Source organism: Poromitra crassiceps (assembly GCF_964638095.1).
Source record: "Poromitra crassiceps genome assembly, chromosome: 21".
In the NCBI taxonomy this organism is placed as follows: Eukaryota; Metazoa; Chordata; class Actinopteri; order Beryciformes; family Melamphaidae; genus Poromitra; species Poromitra crassiceps.
The window spans coordinates 20,948,739-20,969,775 of NC_139638.1; the positions used below are offsets into that span (position 1 = coordinate 20,948,739).

Here is a 21,037-nt window from a genome sequence, read left to right on the forward strand (position 1 = left end):
AGCTTCCCACCCGCTTCCCACCTGCAGACACGGCCAATTGTCTCTGTAGGAAAACATCTGACCAAGCTGGAGGCACCGCTGCTGGGAATCTCCACGGTGATAGACGAGTGTTTTTACATCTATACCACCCAGACGGCCATACATTTTAACCCAGAGTTGAAACACAACAACCTACCAACTAAACAATCTAATCCCAAAAAAAAACTAGCTACCTTTGCGTTCTTTGGCTCCTTTGTCTCCTTGCAGTCTGCAGAGGGCTCCTTTGTAGATCATGACCTGAGCTCTTTCCAGGTCAGCCAGAGACACGTTCTGCTGTTTGATGGGACACGGCCTGACCGCCCACTTCACCATGCTGCGCACCACATACTGCAACACTGACCTCAGCTCAGCAGCACTCTCATCACCTGGCTTGCTGCTCGCCTTGGGCTGCTCAGGGTTGTTGGGGCTGGGGGAGGGACTCGTCGGGCAAGCGGGAGGGTCATGTTTAGGGACCAGGAGTAACTCGGAGAACTTCCCGCTGCTAAGAATGGCAGCCAGGGATTTCAAAGCTCCAAGGAGGAGGTATGAGACTCTGACGGCTCTCAGCTCCAGAGCGAAGGCGTCGGGTTTCGGGGTCTGGGGGGTTTGTGGAGTCTGGGGTAGATAGGGAAGGGGGCTTCGGATCAACTCCTGATGTTCAAAGATCCTCATGGCTTCTCTGGGTGAGGTCTGTGGCGAGAAGGGGTCTCTCTCAAGCCTCTCGTCTTCAGTCAGCGCTCCGTCTCCGTCCGACATGAGAGTACAGGCGATGTCTTCATCCAGATAGCGCTCCGACTCGCTACGGGGCACGGCCTCCTCGGAGCGTTTCTTTTTGGGGGGTGGGCGCAGGCCCCAGGCCCCCTGACGCTCCTGCTCCTCCAGGAGGCCCATCAAATAAATGAGATCTAACAACACCGTCGGTTTGAGGTCTCGGAGTCGCGTGACGTCACAGCAGGGCACGTCACAGGGCTCCAGGGACATGATCGGCGTGTCGCTAGGTGACCAAGAATTCAGGAAGCTTGGTTAGTGAGGAGGACGGGGAAGAACCCACATTATAGTACATCATGGAGAGATGGCAGGACCAAGTGAAAGATTGAGGAGTATAAAGAGAGGAAAAAAGGAAAGGAGGTGGAAGAAAGCAAGAACACAAGATCAGCAGGGTAAATGAGGAAAAAGACAAATACGACAGAAAAGGAAGAGCAAATATACAAGGTATTAACAGAAAAGGATGATGCTAAGTTAAAACAACAACAACAGAAAGGGCTAAGACAAGACAATATAAGAAATGTACAGCAGAAGTCCATGAGAGACATCAGGGTTCCCAACCCTTTTTTTTGCCTGTGACCCCACATTGACATCAGGAAATTCTAGGGACCCCAGATGCGAAACGCCACCCTATTATTGCTCGAGTGACATCACTGGTGACATCTGATGACATCGCAATTGCTCGAGTGACATCAGTGATGACTGATTGAGTGAATTCTGAGTTTAACCTCGAGGGACAGGATGTAGGGAAACCGTGGATGGATAAATCCAGAAGGAGGCGGTAATGCAACATAAAGGATGCCAACTGCCATGAAACACCACAGAAGAAGAAGAAGAAGATGATGAATTCTGACTATTCTCTTCTGGGATATAAAGTCTGACTAATCTCAGAATTGTGACATTAATCTCAGAATTGTGACTTCAAACTCAGAATTCTGACATTAAAACCAGAATACTGACTTTAATCTCAGAATTCTGACTTTAATCTCAGAATTCTGACCCCCCCCCCCCCCCCCCCAGACTTCTGAGATTAAACTCAGAAATTGAATTCCATGTGACCCCATTTGGGGTTTGCGATCCGAAGGTTGGGAACCACTAAGCAATACATGCAAGATATGTTAACGTACATACGGTTACGTGGGTCTATCTATATATATATATATATATATATATATATATATATATATATACTGTATCTAAGAGGGTCTATCTACGGTATATATATATCTATCTGTAATACCTAACGGAGAGGTCAGCCTCCTCCCACTGAAGCTTGGCCAGAGGGCTTCCCTCCTTCAGCACCCCGAGCAGAATGGCCCGGCGCCCACTGGGCTTGTGTAGGCACAGACCCCCGGCCCGGAGCCCACTGTCCACTCCTCCGATCAGGGCCAGTACCGGCCACACCTCCGTGCACAGGGCCGACAGGTGGGCCTCTGACAGGCCCAGGTGATGTGCTAGCATGTCCCCTGCACCACCATCGCTAGCCAGGTCCTTCTCTCTCTCCTTCTCAAATGATCTGGGGCTGAGGCCTGTAAGCAGAATGAGGACATGGTGAGGACAGAAACAAACAGTAACAAGTAGTGTGTAGTCAGAAAGTTACGCTTTATAAGCACAATAATCATGGACTGTATAAATTGCCTTCATTATGATAGTAACCCATCTGCAACTATAATAGTCTGTGACAGAGAGACATACTTTTTTCAGAGCTGTGACTCTGGATCAAAGAAATTTGTCGTGCTTGCCCCATCTATTCTCAACACCAACAATGTGTTGCTTGGTCCACTATAGGGTGCCAAAGTCAAGCCCTCTTCCGGGTTCGGCATGCATGGGGCCCAAGGGATTTCCTTCCCCATTCATTTTTCCATAGACGTTTCATAAAATCCATATAAAAAGAGTTTTACTTGGTCAAACCAAGCGATTCAGCTATATTCAGAATCAGGAGAGACAAAAGGACGTTTCACTAGAAAAAAGAAAATTTGTGAAATGTTCTATGATCTCTCCTGATTCTGAATCTCGCTGAATAACTTTTTTACTTTTTATACGAGGGATCAGCCGAGCAGCATTTTGGTAAACAAACCGCGTCACTGGGTGGCAACTGCAATGGAACCCTATGGAGCCCAAGTGGTGCGAGGCTTGTGTGTCTGACTCTAGCCGTCTAACTCTGTTTACATTTTACAAACTGCGACAGTTCACACAACTTTAACACGACATGTATATATTATACATCAAACTCTTGAGCTACTTCTGCTCTCACTCAGAATGTCAAAATATAAGCAATGTGATGTATAGTTTTTGAGATATTAACGTTTGTTTGGCACAACTCATACTATTAACTGCCGTGGGGGGTTCCGCATTTCTGGGTGGAAAGTGACGTCGCGCTGATTCATCCTATAAGGACTAGAAATTGAGCGAGGTCCTTTCTAGCGTCCCAGTCCTTGCTGTGCTCGCCCGCTCTACTGGCAGCGCTCATTTCTACCGTGTGTCGTTGGCTCGCCCTCGAGGTCTCGCCCGCTTCACGGGCTTAGCTTGCTGCGCGTGCTCGCTGACATATTGCCTGTGTCTGCCACGGAATCCGCCGTATTATAATAGTGAGATTTTCAGAAACATCTATGGAATGAATGGGGAATGTAATTTATTAGGCTCCATGTTGAACCCGGAAGAGGACGTGAATCTGGCACTCTATAGAGCTTTTTTTTTTCAAGAGTAGGATACACTTGCCCATAGTTGAGCACTGTCTGGAACGGTGTGCCTGCTGACCTGGCTTGAAGTTGCCTAGGTCACACTCTTTCATCAGGGGACCGATGAGCTCCAGGTGGGTCTGGATGTGCTGGTTGATGTGCGGGGTCCACTGGTCACACTGATGGAGACTGCGGAGGAGCTGCACAGTAGCCTCCAGCAGGACGGTGGTCCGGGGGCTGCAGAGAGGCTCCCCAGAGAGCAGGTCACTTGGCATGCCTCGCATCTGGAGGTCACACAGCGCCACCTATAGGTAACACAGAGGTACCAGAGGAGGAACGTTTTACAGATAAGACATTTCAAGCCTAGCCCTCCCTCCGTGTCTGACCACATAATTTCAGAAGTCGTGTAACCTAATATAATTGGCTTTCACGACATTAGATAACTTGTTTTCAACTTAAAGCAGCTATGATAAACGTTCATTTTCTGTTGATTTTTGTGGCCCCTGTGGACGAAAGTGGTAATGTTCTCCCAGAAGGAACACTGCATTTCCTGAACACTGAGAGTCCAAAATCACAGGCTGCAACTTGAATGACCTCTGTCTTCTATATAAGAAGAGGGTTCTTAAGAAGACTCAGGGTGTCCTACGTGACCCTCAGCACCCTCTTTACCCTGAGTTTTCCCTCCTTCCTTCATGGGCGCAGGTATAGGATGCCCAGCTGTTGCAGGAACAGATACAGATACAGCCATTCTTTGTTTCCTGAGGCTATTCGCTGTCTGAACTGTTGAATTGAATAGTAGCCTACTTCATGCCCCTTTTACTGTTTTAACCGTCAGTCTTCCCCAGGGCAGCTGTGGCTACATCACCCGTAGCTTACCACCACTGGTACGAATGGTGTGAATGAATAATGATTCCTGTGAAGCGCTTTGGGTGTCTAGAAAAGCGCTATATAAATCCAATCATTATTATTATTATTATTATTAACTTCCATGGTTTCCTGTCCTTTTAAACATACTATGTTTTAAGACATCCCTACTTTTTACTGTTTTGTTGTGTCTTGTATGTTTTTAAATTAAACATTTTTGTTATGCTGCATATGAATTGCCCCAGGGGGGATAAATAAAGATTTACTCTACTCTCTCTACTCTAAGATGTGATGAATCCGTATTAAATTTAAACTGTTTCATAACCAGTTGAAAGTTCCCTGTAGCTGCTTTAAGCCCAATGTGTGATCAGCGTATATACAGTGTATGTATGGTATGCATCTATGTATGTATATATATAAAGATTTAGTGAAGTACCTTCTCTCCAGGATTACTGCTGTAGAACAACACACAAGGGTACAGTTCAGTGGCGACCACTCCTTCAAACGCCACCTTTGGCTCCTAGCACCGGAAAACAATTAGACAAACAAAGATTTAAGGAGAAGACAGCTGAGCATTGGCTGTTGGAGTTGTACATGTACATCTGATTACAAAGACAGGGGACCCCTACTGAGTATTACCCCATAACCAAAGCTTGCGCAGGCAGACAGACCTTGTTATTCTTAGCAAATGAGATGGTGTGGGCCTCCATGTCCAGGATGCAGGTGATGGTATCGCCCTGGGTGAAGGAAGGCAGCGCGCGGACCAGTTCCCCTCCGTGGTACAGGTTGCCGCTGTAGGCACGGTACAGCCACATGTCGGTGGTGGTGTGGTGGTTGAAGTCTCGGATGGGCCAGCGGGAAACACCGATGCACGTGCCTTCGTTGCCTTTGTTCTCCTTGGTCATGTAGAACTGAGCAGAGAAACATTTGTGCTCTCAGGAGATTCGAAAATGTGTACTCAGTCAGCACACAACAGCAGTCAAATATGTATCAGATTTAAATAATGAAATTAACTTATTTAGAATAAAGGGTAAGATTTAAAGTCGAGCTGAACCCAAAAATGAATTTTCTTTTATTTTAGTTCAAATACCTGGGTATGCAGTGCACCTATTTAATAATGTATGCCAAAGAAGAATCACAAAAATCTAATTTATTTCGTTTTTCCCACTTTTTCGCATCAAAAGTTCATTTTTCAAGATTTCATTCATAACAGTAATCTACAGTTTGCTGACGTCACCTAGTACCATCAAATTTCTACTCCATTTCAACCAATCATATCACGAGATGGCTGTCAAATCTTCATTTCAGGATAATTTTCTCTTCCAAATGAAGGAGAAAATGGCGCCTAGTGCCTGTCATCTGACAGAATTTCTAGTACTAACTTGGCCAATGGTATGGAACATACTAAATAAATAAAAAACAGTAATGTCTGAGAATGCAAAGAAAGGTAACTAGCTCGTTAAAACTCCGATAATGGCACGCGCCTGAGAGCCTGGTTGTCAGGAGTCACCCCTCGGAGATTCCAGGCCAGTGGGCAGCACCCATGCATCGGCTTGACCGCTCGTTGCACACAGACATACTGTAGCTGGCTGCCTGGTACTCGGAGGATCCCACTCGCGTAGCACAACAACACGCTGAATCCCACTCAATTTGGGGGTGGAACACGCCAGGATTGGCCAATGCCAAAGCCAATCCCCAGAATTGTCAAATCAAATCATCGACATGCTACTATGACCCGCCTCTCAACCTGTCGTCTCAGACAAGTTATGTTTTCAGTCTGAAACGGACTCCGACCCACGCGCCACTACGGGTTCAGTTCGACTTTAAACTGTACTGTGTGGCGAGTTTGACTGCATGAATTGACTAGTGTGATGATGGCAAGCTGAGGTATTTCTTCATGAGGAATTCTCTGGTTCAGTATAGCCCTCCATGCTTACCTTCCATATGAAGCAGCCAGAGGTGATGCCGGTGGTCGCCAGGCCGTAACCTTTCCCTCCTGAGCCGTGGGAGAGGGTGTTCCCATTCTCCAAAGAACAGCAAATGAGCTTGTACGGGTCAAAGGAAAAATCTCCAATAGGAATAACTTCATCCTCGCTGCGAGGAGTCTAGAAAACACAGGCAGAAATACTTAAGCCCCCAACACTAACAATGTCCATCCACTGGCTCTATACATTAGTTGTGTATGCAATGCAATATAATATAATATAATATAATATAATATAATATAATATAATATAATATAATATAATATAATATTGTGGTGACCACAAAATAGTCTGCTAGCGATCTATAGCGGACTTGGGACAGAAACCTCAAGTGCAGTCACATGACTCTGGTGGATTGGGCACCTGGGCTATTTAAGCTAAGCAAAGTCTCTGTTCTTCAGTCTACGCCTCCTAGCACAGGAGGCAACTAGACCACTCTACACAGCCTGCAGCTACTGTACTAGCTGTAGCTTATCACTCTTAGCTATAGCTACCAACGTGCTGTATCTCTGTATATAGATAGGGATCTGTAAATAAACGATGCCAGCAACATGCTGGATCAACTTTTTACCTTCTTCATTTGTCATTCCCTACAATATACTATTAATATAATATAATATATAGAGAGTAGTTTTTGTTTTATAACCATCACAATATGCTTGACTTTAGCCAACCAGCTACTCCATACATGGAAATGGAATTTACTGCTTATGCTTGCTGTGTACTTAAATGCATGAGCCCATAAAGTGCACAGTATTAACTTTGTATTGTCAATATTACCCCTGTATCTTTTTCAGTTGTTTCCTCTTGGTTTTTCTCAGCTAGTGGTTCCTCCCACATACAGACAGACAGGAGTCGAAAGAGTTGTTTAACAATCTACAAGGAAACAGAAAGACAGACATAATGTACAATGCTACCTTTGCCGAGAAAATACATCCAACTCACTAGTACTGCATAACAAGATGCTGCTTAAACAGCACCTGACTGCAGGTCGGCATCGTAACAAACCTGAGTGGGAAAGCTCTACCCGTAGAGAATTGACATCCATAGAATGATATATTTCAGTTGAATGATTTTGTTATATGAACTGTAACCTTTAAATTGTTACATTGTTGCATTTATTTGCTCACTGTAACCATATTTGATATCTGTCTTATGACAAGTAGTGGTACATTCTTACCTGTTGAATTTGAACGGTCTCAGAACAAGCAGGTAATAGTCTTTCTAAAATGTGGAAGGCCAAAAGTTTGGTTCGAAGGTTCCGGAAGTGCGGGGATCCTGGAAAGAGGGTGGTGGTGGTGGTGGGAGAAAAGGAAATTATGTCATTATACTGCTCTGCATTGTAAATACCATCTATTCAAGGGTTTTCAGTCATTTCCAATGCTCTTACCTATAGAGCACTTGTGGGAGATGATGGCCATGAGCGGGTCGATCCACTTGACAAACGTCGAGAGTCTTTTGGTCACTCTTAATGACAGGATCCGCCTTAGAAACACCAGGAAGTCTGCAAGCTGACATTCTACCACTTTGCTGTTCTCCATTCCTGCAAGGAAGAACATTCTCCCATTTAAAAAAGAAGTCATAATACAGACATACAAAACCAACCTCTAAACCTATTTCCTGGGCTGGCAGAACATATCTGTAATTTACAATCATTTTCTGTTATGCTCTTTAACTACATGCATGGACAGGCCCCATGTAAACAATATTCCACTGACATTTTAACTGGACTTCATACAGCTAGCTTACAGTAAATTTGCCTCACCGACTAGCTTTGCGCTCTTGCTACTGGAGTCCAGTTCAGTTTCCTCTGCTTTTCCCGTCTCTGCTGCCTGCTGGTGGTGAAAAGTGCGCAGGACACTCTGGAGCTGCTCGCACATGACTTCCATTAGAGCATGGGATACATCCATAGGCAGCGCATCCTCGAAGGAGCTGAAAGGACAGGAGGACAATTCGCTGCACAAATGCCAAAAGCAAAAATTATTCAATTGTTACACTCATGCACACTCCATTACACCTGTTTAGAGTAGGGATGTCACGATACTAGAATTTCTACTTCGATACCGATAACCAGGAAAATATCGATACTCGATACCATTTTCGATACCACGCGCCGGGATGACAACACATCAAGAGGCATAACGAATAAACAAAGACAGATGGACAGACAGATGCACGCTTCTCCATAATCTAGACCTGATAAAACTCATTAAAAACTTTGACTTTACACAGCCGATTACAACTGATCTAGTCATCAGCCTATCATAACACAGCAGATTACACCTGCTCTAGTCATCAGCCTATCATAACACAGCAGATTACACCTGCTCTAGTCATCAGCCTATCATAACACAGCAGATTACACCTGCTCTAGTCATCAGCCTATCAGAACACAGCAGATTACACCTGCTCTAGTCATCAGCCTATCACAACACAGCAGATTACACCTGCTCTAGTCATCAGCCTATCATAACACAGCAGATTACACCTGCTCTAGTCATCAGCCTATCATAACACAGCAGATTACACCTGCTCTAGTCATCAGCCTATCATAACACAGCAGATTACACCTGCTCTAGTCATCAGCCTATCATAACACAGCAGATTACACCTGCTCTAGTCATCAGCCTATCATAACACAGCAGATTACACCTGCTCTAGTCATCAGCCTATCATAACACAGCAGATTACACCTGCTCTAGTCATCAGCCTATCATGTGGTGGTAGATAAATTTAATTTGATTGAGGATGCACTGACAGGTGTTAATTGTGTGATTCGTCTTGTGATTTGTTTGTATGTTTTGTTCCTGGGCTATAAAGTAGCTCAACGTCCTGGATGTCGCCTAATGTACCCCACCGCACTCCTTCTCCCCTCTCTACCCCACCCCTCTCCCTATCCCCAGACTCCTCCCCTCTCTACCCCACCTCTCTCCCTATCCCCAGACTCCTCCCCTCTCTACCCTACCCCTCTCCCTATCCCCAGACTCCTCCCCTCTCTACCCTACCCCTCTCCCTATCCCCAGACTCCTCCCCTCTCTACCCTACCCCTCTCCCTATCCCCAGACTCCTCCCCTCTCTACCCTACCCCTCTCCCTATCCCCAGACTCCTCCCCTCTCTACCCTACCCCTCTTCCTATCCCCAGACTCCTCCCCTCTCTACCCTACCCCGCTCCCTATCCCCAGACTCCTCCCCTCTCTACCCTACCCCTCTCCCTATCCCCAGAGGCCCAGAATGGAAATAAGCCTTTTGGCTTTATTGTGTTTTTAACCTTGATGATTTTTAATTGTATGTATTCTTGCTGGGCAGAGATGTATACATATATTTTTTTAAATTGTCAAATAAATCCAATCCAATCCAATCCAACAGCAAATTACACCTGCTCTAGTCATCAGCCTATCATAACACAGCAGATTACACCTGCTCTAGTTATCAGCCTATCATAACACAGCAGATTACACCTGCTCTAGTCATCAGCCTATCATAACACAGCAGATTACACCTGCTCTAGTCATCAGCCTATCATAACACAGAAGATTACACCTGCTCTAGTCATCAGCCTATCATAACACAGAAGATTACACCTGCTCTAGTCATCAGCCTATCATAACACAGAAGATTACACCTGCTCTAGTCATCAATACTTTGAACTTGTTGAAGCAAAGATCCCCACCAATGACAGGGAGGGAGAAATAAGTGGTATGTTTGATTTTTTCAGTTGCAAATTAGTATTTTATCTATTTCCAATTTTTAGTATTGATACTTATCGATACCTGTTGCAAATTAGTATTGTATCCGTTTCAAATTTTTAGTATTGACTTTTATCGATACTATCGATACTTTTGACAACCCTAGTTTAGAGTCTCAGCAGTCTCTAGTCAACACCCTTACCTTGCAGCTATGGTCAATATCTGGATGAGGCGAGCACAAGTTAGTTTGACAGCCCCACTCAGTAACATGGATCCAGATATGGAGTTTGCGAGCCAGCCCTGGTTCATCAGTACACAAGTGTTGTCAGTCAGCATAGATAGGATCTCCAGGATGCCACCCTTGATGACCAACACCAGGTCCACCGGCTGGTAGCAGAAGTTCAGTGCAAACACTGTGGCTAGGAGAAGGTGCTGGCAGGAGCCTGAGAGTGAGGGAGACAAGATCTAAAGGGGTTACAAACTGCAGGCAAGGTGGAAAATAACAGCTGAAAAACAAAAGCAACCGATTAGAGTAAAGGATTTTTTAAATAAAAGCAGACAATGTTAAAAAGATCCAAAACACACTAAGCAAACCTGGATGTTCTCTTTCCAACAGGACCTTCTGTCGGAGCACACGCACCACCTGCTGGTAGAGGGTGTGGGCTGCAGATTGGAGCTCTTTTTGGATATCCATGCATGCTGACTGGGTGCCAGACTGGATTGAAATAGGAGGGATTGAGAGAGTCATTTTACAGTAATATCTCTACAACACTTTGAACTCTCATCAACATTATGAAGGTGAAACATATCAAACATGCAATATACCCTCCATCCAGCCTGAATTAATTTTAATCCATCCTTTTGTTTCACACTTAAGCCCAATTTATGCTTTGTCTGCCGACACTTTTGAAACGGTCGCCGACAGAAATGAGGTCTTGAGTCGACACTTTCAAGTGTCGGCGAGCAGCAGTGTCTGCTACCTAGTGAAATGTCTAGTGTCGCTGACTACGTCACGATGTGTCGCGCAAGTCTGATTGGCTATATAGACGGCACGCGCTTGACTTCCTTGTTTTGGTGTTCGCTCGATTGAAATGAATGAACGTGTCTCCGCTATTTTTATCAGCCTGTCCTTGATGTATGACTTCGTGAAAATCACAAAGAACATCGTGACCAATTTCCCAGAGAGAGAGGAGGTGAGTTGTGTGGTTGTGTGTCGTTTATATGCGGCTGCAGCCAAGTACGTTACATCTTGCCTCCAAGGTGGTTTCACTGTGCATTCCATTCCCTCTCTTGCCTTGGCTGTCTGCACTGATAGCGTTCGAGTGACACGTGACCGTTGAACAGAGGCGAACGTTCATGCAACACCATGAGCGACACTTCTCTTTTTCGTCTGCGACCATGTGCTGAGCGACACTTTCCAATAGGTATAAATTAAGCTTTATTACTCATAGAGGTCACTGTGATGGCATATTGACAAGACGTACCGTGTAATGCTGCATCTCGTAGTTCGCTGCGGAAAGAGAGCCGATGATGGGCGTGCCCAGACCAAAGCATCCAGACATGAAGTGCAGCTGCACCGACTTCAGCAGACCAGGAAACTGTGGGGAGGCTGTGGAGCTGCTGCTGCTCTTCTCCTCCATCTCAGACAGGAAGGACGACATCTGACACAAGGCCTCCAGGCGCACCTGAACCAAAACAAGACACGGAACTGGATTCAAATTACATTAGAAAATGGTTAGCTTCACTCCACAGCTCGGATTGTCGTCGTGAGTCATGTTCAAAGCAGTTGTAAAAAAGAAAAACCCGGATAAAAGACCTACAGCTTCCCGATCCAGTGTTTGGTTGGCTGATTGACTTAACAGTTAAGTGGTTGCTTGTAACTTCATTTCAACTAGAAGACATCTCATTACCTCAGCCCTCTGTTGCTGCTTCAGTATAGCTAGGGTAATGGCCTTTGGGTCTGCCTGACTGCCCGTCTGTCCGCCCAGTAGTGACGGGGAGGAGGAGGTCGACAGCTGGATCAAGCTCCCGCAGAGGAAGTGGAACACTTGGTTGAGGATGGGCAGGTTGTCGTTGCCGCGGCGCGACATGGTGCTGGTGGGGTTGATGCATTGGCGCAGGCGTTCCCAAGCATCCTTCATGATGCCCAGAGAACACAGAGGCAAGCCTAGAACAGACAGAGCAGAGACGGGGTGAAGGCAAGTATTGTAAAAGTACAGTACACCGGGCGTCCGGGTAGTGTAGCGGTAGATTCCCTGCCTACCAACACGAGGGTCGCAGGTTCGCGCCCCCGTGTTACCTCCGGCTTGCTCGGGCGTCCATACAGGCACAATTGGCTGGTGTCTGCGGGTGGGAAGCCAGATTAGGGGTATGTGTCCTGGACTGGTCGCTGCACTAGCACCTCCTCTGGTCGGTCGGTGCACCTGTTCGGGGCGGAAAGGAACTGGTAGGAATAGCGTGATCCTCCCACGTGCTACGTCCTGCTGGTGAAGCTCCCCGCTGTCAGGTGAAAAGAAGCGGCTGGCAACTGCACATGTGTCGGAGGAAGCGTGGCGCTAGTCTACGGCTCTCCCCAGATCGGCAGAAGGGGTGGAGCAGCGACCGGGGCAGCAGGGGGAAATTTGACAAGTACAATTGGGGAGAAAATGGGGGGGAATCAGAGAGGGGAGGAAGTACAGTCCCTTTGCTTCCTGAGTTTAAGTTTTCAAACAATAATTTACCAACAATGAAAACAGAACCGAAAACGTAATCGACTTTTAATGTTCTACAACAGGAATGTTGATATGAAATCTCTGTTGTGTGCTTGACCAGCAACCACACTTACAAATAAGTAAGCGGCTAATTAATATATCCATTAGTGGTTAATCAATGATGACATAGCTACCTAATTAACCATTAACTGGCAAACCTTAAGTGATACTGAATTGTTAAGAGATATTTTGTGGGAAACCTGTACTACTTACCCATTTTATTCTTGAAAGATCCAGAGCAGTTGTTGGACTGGTCTGACTAAATGAGGCAAAAAGAGCATGTTAGCAAGTACAGTATAAGGTGGTTTAATAGGGGCCACAATGTTGCACTATACAGGATATACTATACCTATACCTGTTTTCTACCATCAGCAGTCAACCTCACCGATGATTCTGGTGATGCTTTCCTGAAAGAGGATGATAACCGACAGTTAGCGCAAAAATACACACTTGACAAAAACACAGACCTAACTCAAAGAAACAGCTTTTAAAACAAATCTGCACACACCCTCACATTGAGACACTGCATGAAATAGGCCACGCCCATCACGGGGGAAAAGCTCCGTTCACTTCCATACACCAGCGTAATTTTCCTTGAATTAAACATAGCTAAAAGCTGTTGTGTGGTGGGGCTGCGCAGACAACAAATGTAAAAATCGACAGTTAAAGTTTTTTTGTACTCCCGAGGAAAACAAGGAAGCCATTGAGAATTGACGAGAAGAAAAATGTGGATCTTGCTGCCAATGAAGTAATTTGGAGTGTTCATCTTCCGTATATACAATCTTTTGCGACATAGGAGAACGCCAGGTTTGGACGGGAGTTTGTGTTTTCCCCCGTTTTGGGCGTGGTTTCTGAATAATGACGCGCTCCGCAGTGTCTCTATGCTTTACCTAGCTCCAGGGTCCGCAGGCTGCCTATTCTCCCATTCGTTGGGCTCCACCCACGCAGGCCTGAGCCCCAGTAGGAGGAACAGACAGCGGGACACCACCAGATGGCAGGCAGCAGGGAAAGACAGGCCTTCCTCTGACCCCCTCCGCTTCTCACACTGCTGCCTGGGATCAGACTCCCTCTCTGGGCTGCCAGGGCTCTCCATGCTGCCGGGGAGGGTGGACGTGCCAAACGACTCGTACACGGTCACGTTCTGCTGGAGCTGCATGGCCTCCCGGGTCGCCATGAAGGACTCGAGTACGTCTGCAGAGAGAGGAGAAACCCTTGGGAATCTCTGGATCAGCATTCCATTTGCACTATGGGAAACTCATGGGAATGTCCCAGTTCATAGATGGGAACTGTGACATCACCTGAACGTTGGATTTCCTACTCCGAAAGTCGGGGGAACCTCACCCCAACCCCCAACCTCAAAATCCAAGATGGCATCTCCCACATCGACAGTAGTGAAAGCTGCAGTAACGCACTGTTTATTAGCACTTCTGTCTTATTTTGTGTCTAATCAAATCAGCTGTACAACACAGTACTGTCTAACTTCAATCTGTGCACATGTTGCTACAGTTTTTGGATGCACAAAATACCGCGTACTGCGTGGTTATCAACTGTTATTGCTAACAACGGCTAGCCTTGGGTAGAGCTAACCCTGGCTGGTTTTCCGACTGTTTTACTGGAACGCGGTCAACTCGGGTGACATCATTCCCAGCTGGGACTTCCGAGTAGTTCTGAGGCAAATGGAACACAGCTTGAGATGTGTGTGTTAAATAATGGTGTGTGTATGCGAGCGCACATATCTCTCCGTTTGGATCAGTCTTGTTGTTCAATCTGCCGATCACTGTGCATAATGATGCACAAATGACATAATGAACACAGCTGGAACAGGGAAGAGGGGGAGAGAACAGGGGAAGAGACATCACATGCTAACCTGACAGGTACATACGGCTGTTGCCAAACGGGTCGTCCTCGGCCAGCTCGTCCTGGTTGTGTTTTGCTGTGGTGGCTGAAGGGAGCGGACCTCCTGCCTGCTCCTCAGGCTCCGTTTCCACCTGCTCCCCTGAGCCGCCTGCCTCCTCCTGCCTGTCTTCCTCAGGGCTTTGGGACGCCTGAGAGCTCTGAGACGCACACGAGGAGAGACACACAGGCTAGAAACACTGTACATCGACGGAGTCTTTCCTTCATCTAAATCAGTGGTTCCCAACCTTTTCCAACTCAGGGCCCACTTTTATGTCTCAAAAATGTTCGCGGCCCACCTCCGACCCCATAAATACAAAGGCCATATAATGCGTTCTCAGAGCACTTTTTTATTGAAAATTGAACATAAAGGACTGAACTGAATACAGGAGAAACATGTTGGAAGCTCCACAGTCACTAACACAGCACCTGTAACATGTTGCAACACCTTCAGTATTACAGTTTTCAAGGAGCTGTCCACACACACACACACACATACACACACACACGCACACACACACACACACACACACACACACACACACACACACACACACACACACACACACACACACCAATCATTCAAGGAGCTGTCCATCAGCACCACACAGATGTCAGAAATGACAAGCAAGGGGCTGTCTGTAACAGGCTAATTAACAAATGATTAATAAATAACGGTATCCTTCAACAATGGAAAAATGCATTCTCATAACAATTTGACATCCAATATCAGATCCAAACAAAATCCAAATATCAGAAGAAAGCCCATTAAATCGATAGGGTTACAAATAAACACAAACCCAATATAAAGATGATGTAAAGATGAAACTTCAATTCAAGCAAAAGCAATAACATCAAAGAAACAAAAATCATACTTTTTCAAGTATGATTTTTCAAAATCTTTAAAAAAAAAATTGAAAAAAAAAAAATTATTTTTTTTCTTTTCAAAAATCATACTTTTTTGGAAATGATTTGGCGGCCCACTTGCAATACCTTCGCGGCCCACCAGGGGGCCGCGGACCACAGGTTGGGAATCACTGATCTAAATGATGCCTAGGCTGTTTTTGATGTAAGACAGAAACACGCAACAGAATGCAATTTAACCATTACAAGGATTGTTAGGAATTACTAACTTGTATTTACTGCTTACACTATAATATGTGCAAAATGCTTTCAAATCTTGGAAACCAGTGGCGCTTAATTAATTTATAAGAATATATATATAACAATAATTTGCTGTTAAGTTGGTAATTGTGCCACTATTCCCTCTCCAATGTTCAAATTTAAATTTAAATTAAATCACACATATTGTTGTTTAGAATCTGTTCACCTCTGACAAGCTATTTAAATATAGTTGATTATAAAAACGAGTAGGCTAATTATTCTAACAACAGTACCTGTTTGTTGGCAGGCAGGGCCTGTGAGAACAGTACCTGTTTGTTGGCAGCCAGAGCCTGAGAGATCCCCGGAGAGTCTTTGTGGGCCAACAGAGTGCTTCTGATTTTATATACCATTTCATAGATCTCCAACAGCATCTCGCAGGGCTCATATCTGTCTCAAGGTAGAGAGGATATATAACTATATTACTATATATCAATCAATCAATCAATCAATCAATCATTTTTAATACATGTCCCAGAAGGGCACTTTGGTTTGGCAGCAGTGGTTATTAATTATAGTAACATTATTACTAGTTTAAAAAGTAATAAAGGCACACTTCAATATTATACAATACATATACATTTGTTGCAATATGTACAGATTCCAAAAGACCATTCTACTCCCTTCTGCCAGGTCGCAGCGTGCGCTGCGCCCCGTCAGTTATAATAACAGTTATTCTAATGCCACAGAGACTCAATATTGCAGCGCTGGTCTAATGCAATATTGTTTTAAATCACATTTTGCCAACGTTTAAAAAATATGACCAAGACATATTATTATACGTATTACTTATTATAAGTATTTTGTTTTGGCTACTGACTTGTCCTGCCAACAGGCCTCGTCCTGCAGCCCGGTGTGTTTGAGAAGAGCAGCCAAACTGCAGCGGCAAACCGTCTCCAGCACAGAGTCACCTGAGGGGCCTCCACTCTCCCAGTCTGCTGTCCCACAAAACAACAGAGCTTCATTATGAACAAAGTCACACAGAAGAAGGGAAACACACAGAATAACTACCAGAATGAAACATGCATTTTACAAATTCTTTCTTAAATAAGTTTCAACAACAGTACTAAACTAACATGAAACAGACTTTCAAACACAGGTAGGTACCTCTGCTGGAAGCATAGTCCTTCATCTTCCTCCACAGGCCACTTGCAGGTTCTCTGGAGGAGCCCAGGGCCAGGTCCAGCAGAGTACTGGTCTCCTCGCTCAGACTCAGCTCTGACAGCCTGGCATCACTACTGCCCAGCAGTACCACCTCTGTCAGCCATGCCATGCCAGAGTCTAGGACAAAGCAACACATTACTGTAGAACAATAGGAGTATACACTTATGAATGAACATTTGGGGACTAGAGACTACATTTTAGAGTTAACCAGTAGTCTATACTACTACTACTATAACAACCCAATTATCTAATTTAAATGCAAGTGAGGTACAGTATATATGAAACTGCTAGCTTAGTTAGCAGTAGCTAATGTTAGGTACAAGTCCATCCCCCGACCCCAAAACATTCAACTAATTGCTATAACATAAACTCAGGGATGAAGGTGGAGAGAGTATGCATTTGTCATAGTGATGTGCAGGTTAGGGCCAATTGTGGAGAGTTTGTGTGAAAGCCCCAAGGTCGAGCAGTAGGTTGTCCTACCCAGCTGTTCATAGTCCATCTCAAGGCCGTTCCTGAGGAGGATGTTGGACAGCCAGAACTCTGAGGACATCTCCTGGAGTGAGGGAGGTGGGCCCTGCAGCATACCACCAAGGCAGCGGCCGATTGCCAGGGCCACGGACCGCTCCAGGTCCAGAAGCCACGCCCACTTACTCTCCTCCTCTTCCTGCTGCTGCTGCTGACCAAGGAAGGTGTCCGTTTCTTCACTTGTATCTGTAAAGAGAAGATATGGGATCTCATCTTCTCAGCACGAGAAAAACTTAAAGGAACACTCCGCCCATTTTCAACCAGCTTTGTATCATTAGAACATCAGTAGTATATCAGAAAACTGTAAACGGTTTTGAAGTCTGTCATTTAATTTGACAGTTATTGAGTGTTAAAGTGTGGACCAGTGACATCACTGGTCCACACTAACTCAAATTAATAACTCATTAACTCAAATCAACTCTCAACAACTGTCAAACTAGATGAATGATGAATAGTTTGACAGTTATTGGCTGGGTTTCCCAAAGCTTCTTTGCGCTAAGAAGCTAATTTAACCCTTCTTAAGGCCTCCTTAAGAAGCAAACGCGTTTCCCAATTGCTTCTTTACGAAGGCATGCGTTTCCCAAAAGCTTCTTAGCGCTAAGAAGCTTCTTTGACCCTTCTTAAGGCTCCCGTAAGACTGACCCCCCTCTCAATTGAATACACCCCAATCGAAAACAGAATTATTTCTCTACTCTTATTTTACAATTATGAAATAATTCAAATTACGCCTGTTTGGTTTTTGTGTTTGTTTCTCAGCCAAAATTAGGCAATATTCTTTTATACAGTCGATTCCATTTTTAGTTCCGTGATTCTGTCTATGTTGTCTGCATTGTTGAAATCATATGGCCCTACTATTGTAATCAATAATAATCAATCATAAATATAAAGGGACCCTTCCATGTCAGAACAGCGATTAAGTTTGAGCTCCACTGACCTGAGCAGATTTCCTGGGTCTCCAACTCCAGTTCTTCCTCCTCCAGCAGGCTTGTGTCTGGCAGCAAGCTGTTCAGGTCATTAATGTGCTGCAGCAGGGCCAGCAGGTGGCTGAGCAGGGGTCGTACCACACCCAGAGGCAGCAGCAGCAGGGAGTACATCACCTGGCACAGCAGGCTGCCAGCCACTGAGCTGAACAAGACTCCTGAGGAGAGGAGAGGAGAGAGGGAGAGGAGAGGAGAAGAGAAGAGAAGAGAAGAGAAGAGAGGAGAGGAGAGGAGAGGAGAGGAGAGGAGAGGAGAGGAGAGGGAGAGGAGAGGGAGAGGAGAGGAGAGGGAGAGGAGAGGAGAGGGAGAGGAGAGGAGAGGGAGAGGAGAGGGAGAGGAGAGGAGAGGAGAGGGAGAGGAGAGGGAGAGGAGAGGAGAGGGAGAGGAGAGGGAGAGGAGAGGAGAGGAGAGGGTGACCAAGCAAAATAATGGAGGAATACAGGAAGAAGGGCAAAATAAAGGGATCAAAAATAGAAAATGTTGTCATGGATTTGAAACAGAAAGATTTGTCATAATACTGTCTTTATCATTTTCTTTTCTAAATCACACACCTGTTGGTGATGGTGTGTGTGTGTGTGTGTGTGTGTGTGTGTGTGTGTGTGTGTGTGTGTGTGTGTGTGTGTGTGTGTGTGTGTGTGTGTGTGTGTGTGTGCATGTAAAAGAGAGAAGCACAGCTATGCATCTTGGCCATCTGGATTTTATCTGCATAGCATTTAACTGTGTGTACTGTATCTCTATGGTCCTCCCATTGGTGGACCATAACATTATTAACAACCAATTATTAATTGGTTGTTAATAATTTAACATTTACTGAGAGTTAAAAAAGAAAACTCAGGCAAGCAATAGTATGTGTGTGTGAGGTAAAGAGCAGCCCAGATCTGTGTGAATAGACATTTTAATGCTAGGTGTAAAGTAAAAGTACATGCAAATAACGTACATAACATAGTAGATACTATCTCAATACAGGACATGTTTCATAATGACCAAACTTTGGCCTGAAGATGTGTATATAGCACAAATGAATTGTGTACATAATCCAGCTCAGAAGGCCAAAATGTCAATAAAGATTGACCAAAAAAACACACCAATAAAAGAACGAGGTTATAATGAGACACAGTAGGCACATTCTTCTTACCGTTGAGCTTGTTGATAATGTGCTTGTCCAGAGAACTCTCCTCCAGCAGGATGGTTGACCTCCTGAAGGTCTCAGCAGCACAGGGCAGAAGCAGGTGCAGATGCTTGTGAAGCAACGTGACACTGCTGTCATCCTAAAGAACAATGTGAGAAGAAATAGAACAGTATTATGACAACAGAGCTTTGGTTAAAATGTGAGGTATCAGGACAGAACCTGAGGTGTTGGCATATGATGATTATGTGTGAACATGGTGTGCCTGTGTAGAATTGCTTGCACTTTTTGTACCGTAAACGGTGTATTTTGTGGAGTGAACTGTGTGGTGTACCTCAGGGCTGGAACAGACATAGCAATGGGCCAGCAGGTGTTTGTGCAGCGCAGACAGCAGCTGGTGGAAGTGAGAGGGAGGATCGGTCTGTCTCTGGCTCTCACTGGACAGCTGTTTGTCACTATTTTTCTCCAGCTCCCCAAACGCCCGTTCCTGCATCACATCATATTCATTGAATGGTTAAGGAGGATGTAGTAGATCACAACTGTGTGACATCTACAGGAAATGTCATCCAACATGCTGTATCATCAGGAAAGAAAATGAATGCATTACATTATCCTCAAAGTTAAATTGTGTGTCATAGCCTCCACCCAAAGCAAAGGCAGAGCTCTCGATCTACTGGTCGGTCTTCGTTCCTACCCTCACCTATATCGGTCATGAAGGATGGGTCGTGACCGAAAGAACAAGATCGTAGAGACAAGCGTCCAAGATGGGTTTTCTCAGGAGGGTGGCTGGCATCTCCCTTAGGGACAAGGTGAGAAGCTCAGTCATCATCTGTGAGGGACTCGGAGTAGAGCCGCTGCTCCTTTGCGTAGAAAGGAGCCAGTTGAGGTGGTTCAGGCATCTGGTAAGGAGGCCACCTGGTCGCATCAATAGGGAGGTGATCCAGGCACGTCCAGCTGGGAGGAGACCACGGGGCAGACCGAGGGCTAGGTGGAGAAATTATATCTCCACGCTGGCCCGGGAACACCCCAGTCAGAGCTGGCTGATGTGGCCGGGGAAAGAGAAGTTTGGGGTCCCCTGCTGGAACTGCTACCTCCGCGACCCGACAAGCAATTGATGATGATGGTGATGATGAGCCTCCACCCAACACCCTACCCAGCCCCCCCCCCCCCCACACACACACACACACACACAGGGTCCTCTTTATTCCATACCGTGTAGAATCCTATGCTGAGGAGAAGGGTCCTGAGCAGCACCTCTGCCAGGTGGAGATGGTCGTAGGCCTCAGCGGGACTGGTTGAAGAGGGCGGCCGGACGGACATAGCGGGGGTCAGGGGGACACCCAGGGCCGTAGGCTCCCCAAAAGAGCTGTAGCCTAGCAGAGAGGCCACATGGCTCTGCTCCTGGAGACTATTCAGGACCATGTCCAACTGCAGACGCTTT

The 21,037-nt window shown here is 45.6% G+C and overlaps 1 protein-coding gene across 1 annotated transcript in view; it reads right to left on the reverse strand.

The window, feature by feature from the left end:
- LOC310795328 (putative E3 ubiquitin-protein ligase HERC1) overlaps positions 1–21,037 on the reverse strand; it is a gene marked incomplete at its 5' end in the record, with an annotated part of 73,734 nt that overhangs the window by 38,653 nt on the left and 14,044 nt on the right. Inside the window, 26 exons of the mRNA XM_083657378.1 lie at positions 213–1,036; positions 2,024–2,299; positions 3,516–3,766; positions 4,762–4,845; positions 4,997–5,236; positions 6,263–6,430; positions 7,091–7,186; positions 7,491–7,588; positions 7,701–7,853; positions 8,076–8,242; positions 10,200–10,440; positions 10,592–10,712; positions 11,482–11,682; positions 11,908–12,164; positions 12,961–13,006; positions 13,103–13,154; positions 13,638–13,938; positions 14,615–14,801; positions 16,074–16,191; positions 16,622–16,736; positions 16,909–17,082; positions 17,446–17,676; positions 18,425–18,628; positions 19,606–19,738; positions 19,931–20,083; positions 20,809–21,033. Of these exons, the coding sequence (XP_083513504.1) occupies positions 213–1,036; positions 2,024–2,299; positions 3,516–3,766; positions 4,762–4,845; positions 4,997–5,236; positions 6,263–6,430; positions 7,091–7,186; positions 7,491–7,588; positions 7,701–7,853; positions 8,076–8,242; positions 10,200–10,440; positions 10,592–10,712; positions 11,482–11,682; positions 11,908–12,164; positions 12,961–13,006; positions 13,103–13,154; positions 13,638–13,938; positions 14,615–14,801; positions 16,074–16,191; positions 16,622–16,736; positions 16,909–17,082; positions 17,446–17,676; positions 18,425–18,628; positions 19,606–19,738; positions 19,931–20,083; positions 20,809–21,033 (5,116 nt within the window). The remainder of the gene's footprint in view (positions 1–212; positions 1,037–2,023; positions 2,300–3,515; positions 3,767–4,761; positions 4,846–4,996; positions 5,237–6,262; positions 6,431–7,090; positions 7,187–7,490; positions 7,589–7,700; positions 7,854–8,075; positions 8,243–10,199; positions 10,441–10,591; positions 10,713–11,481; positions 11,683–11,907; positions 12,165–12,960; positions 13,007–13,102; positions 13,155–13,637; positions 13,939–14,614; positions 14,802–16,073; positions 16,192–16,621; positions 16,737–16,908; positions 17,083–17,445; positions 17,677–18,424; positions 18,629–19,605; positions 19,739–19,930; positions 20,084–20,808; positions 21,034–21,037) is intronic.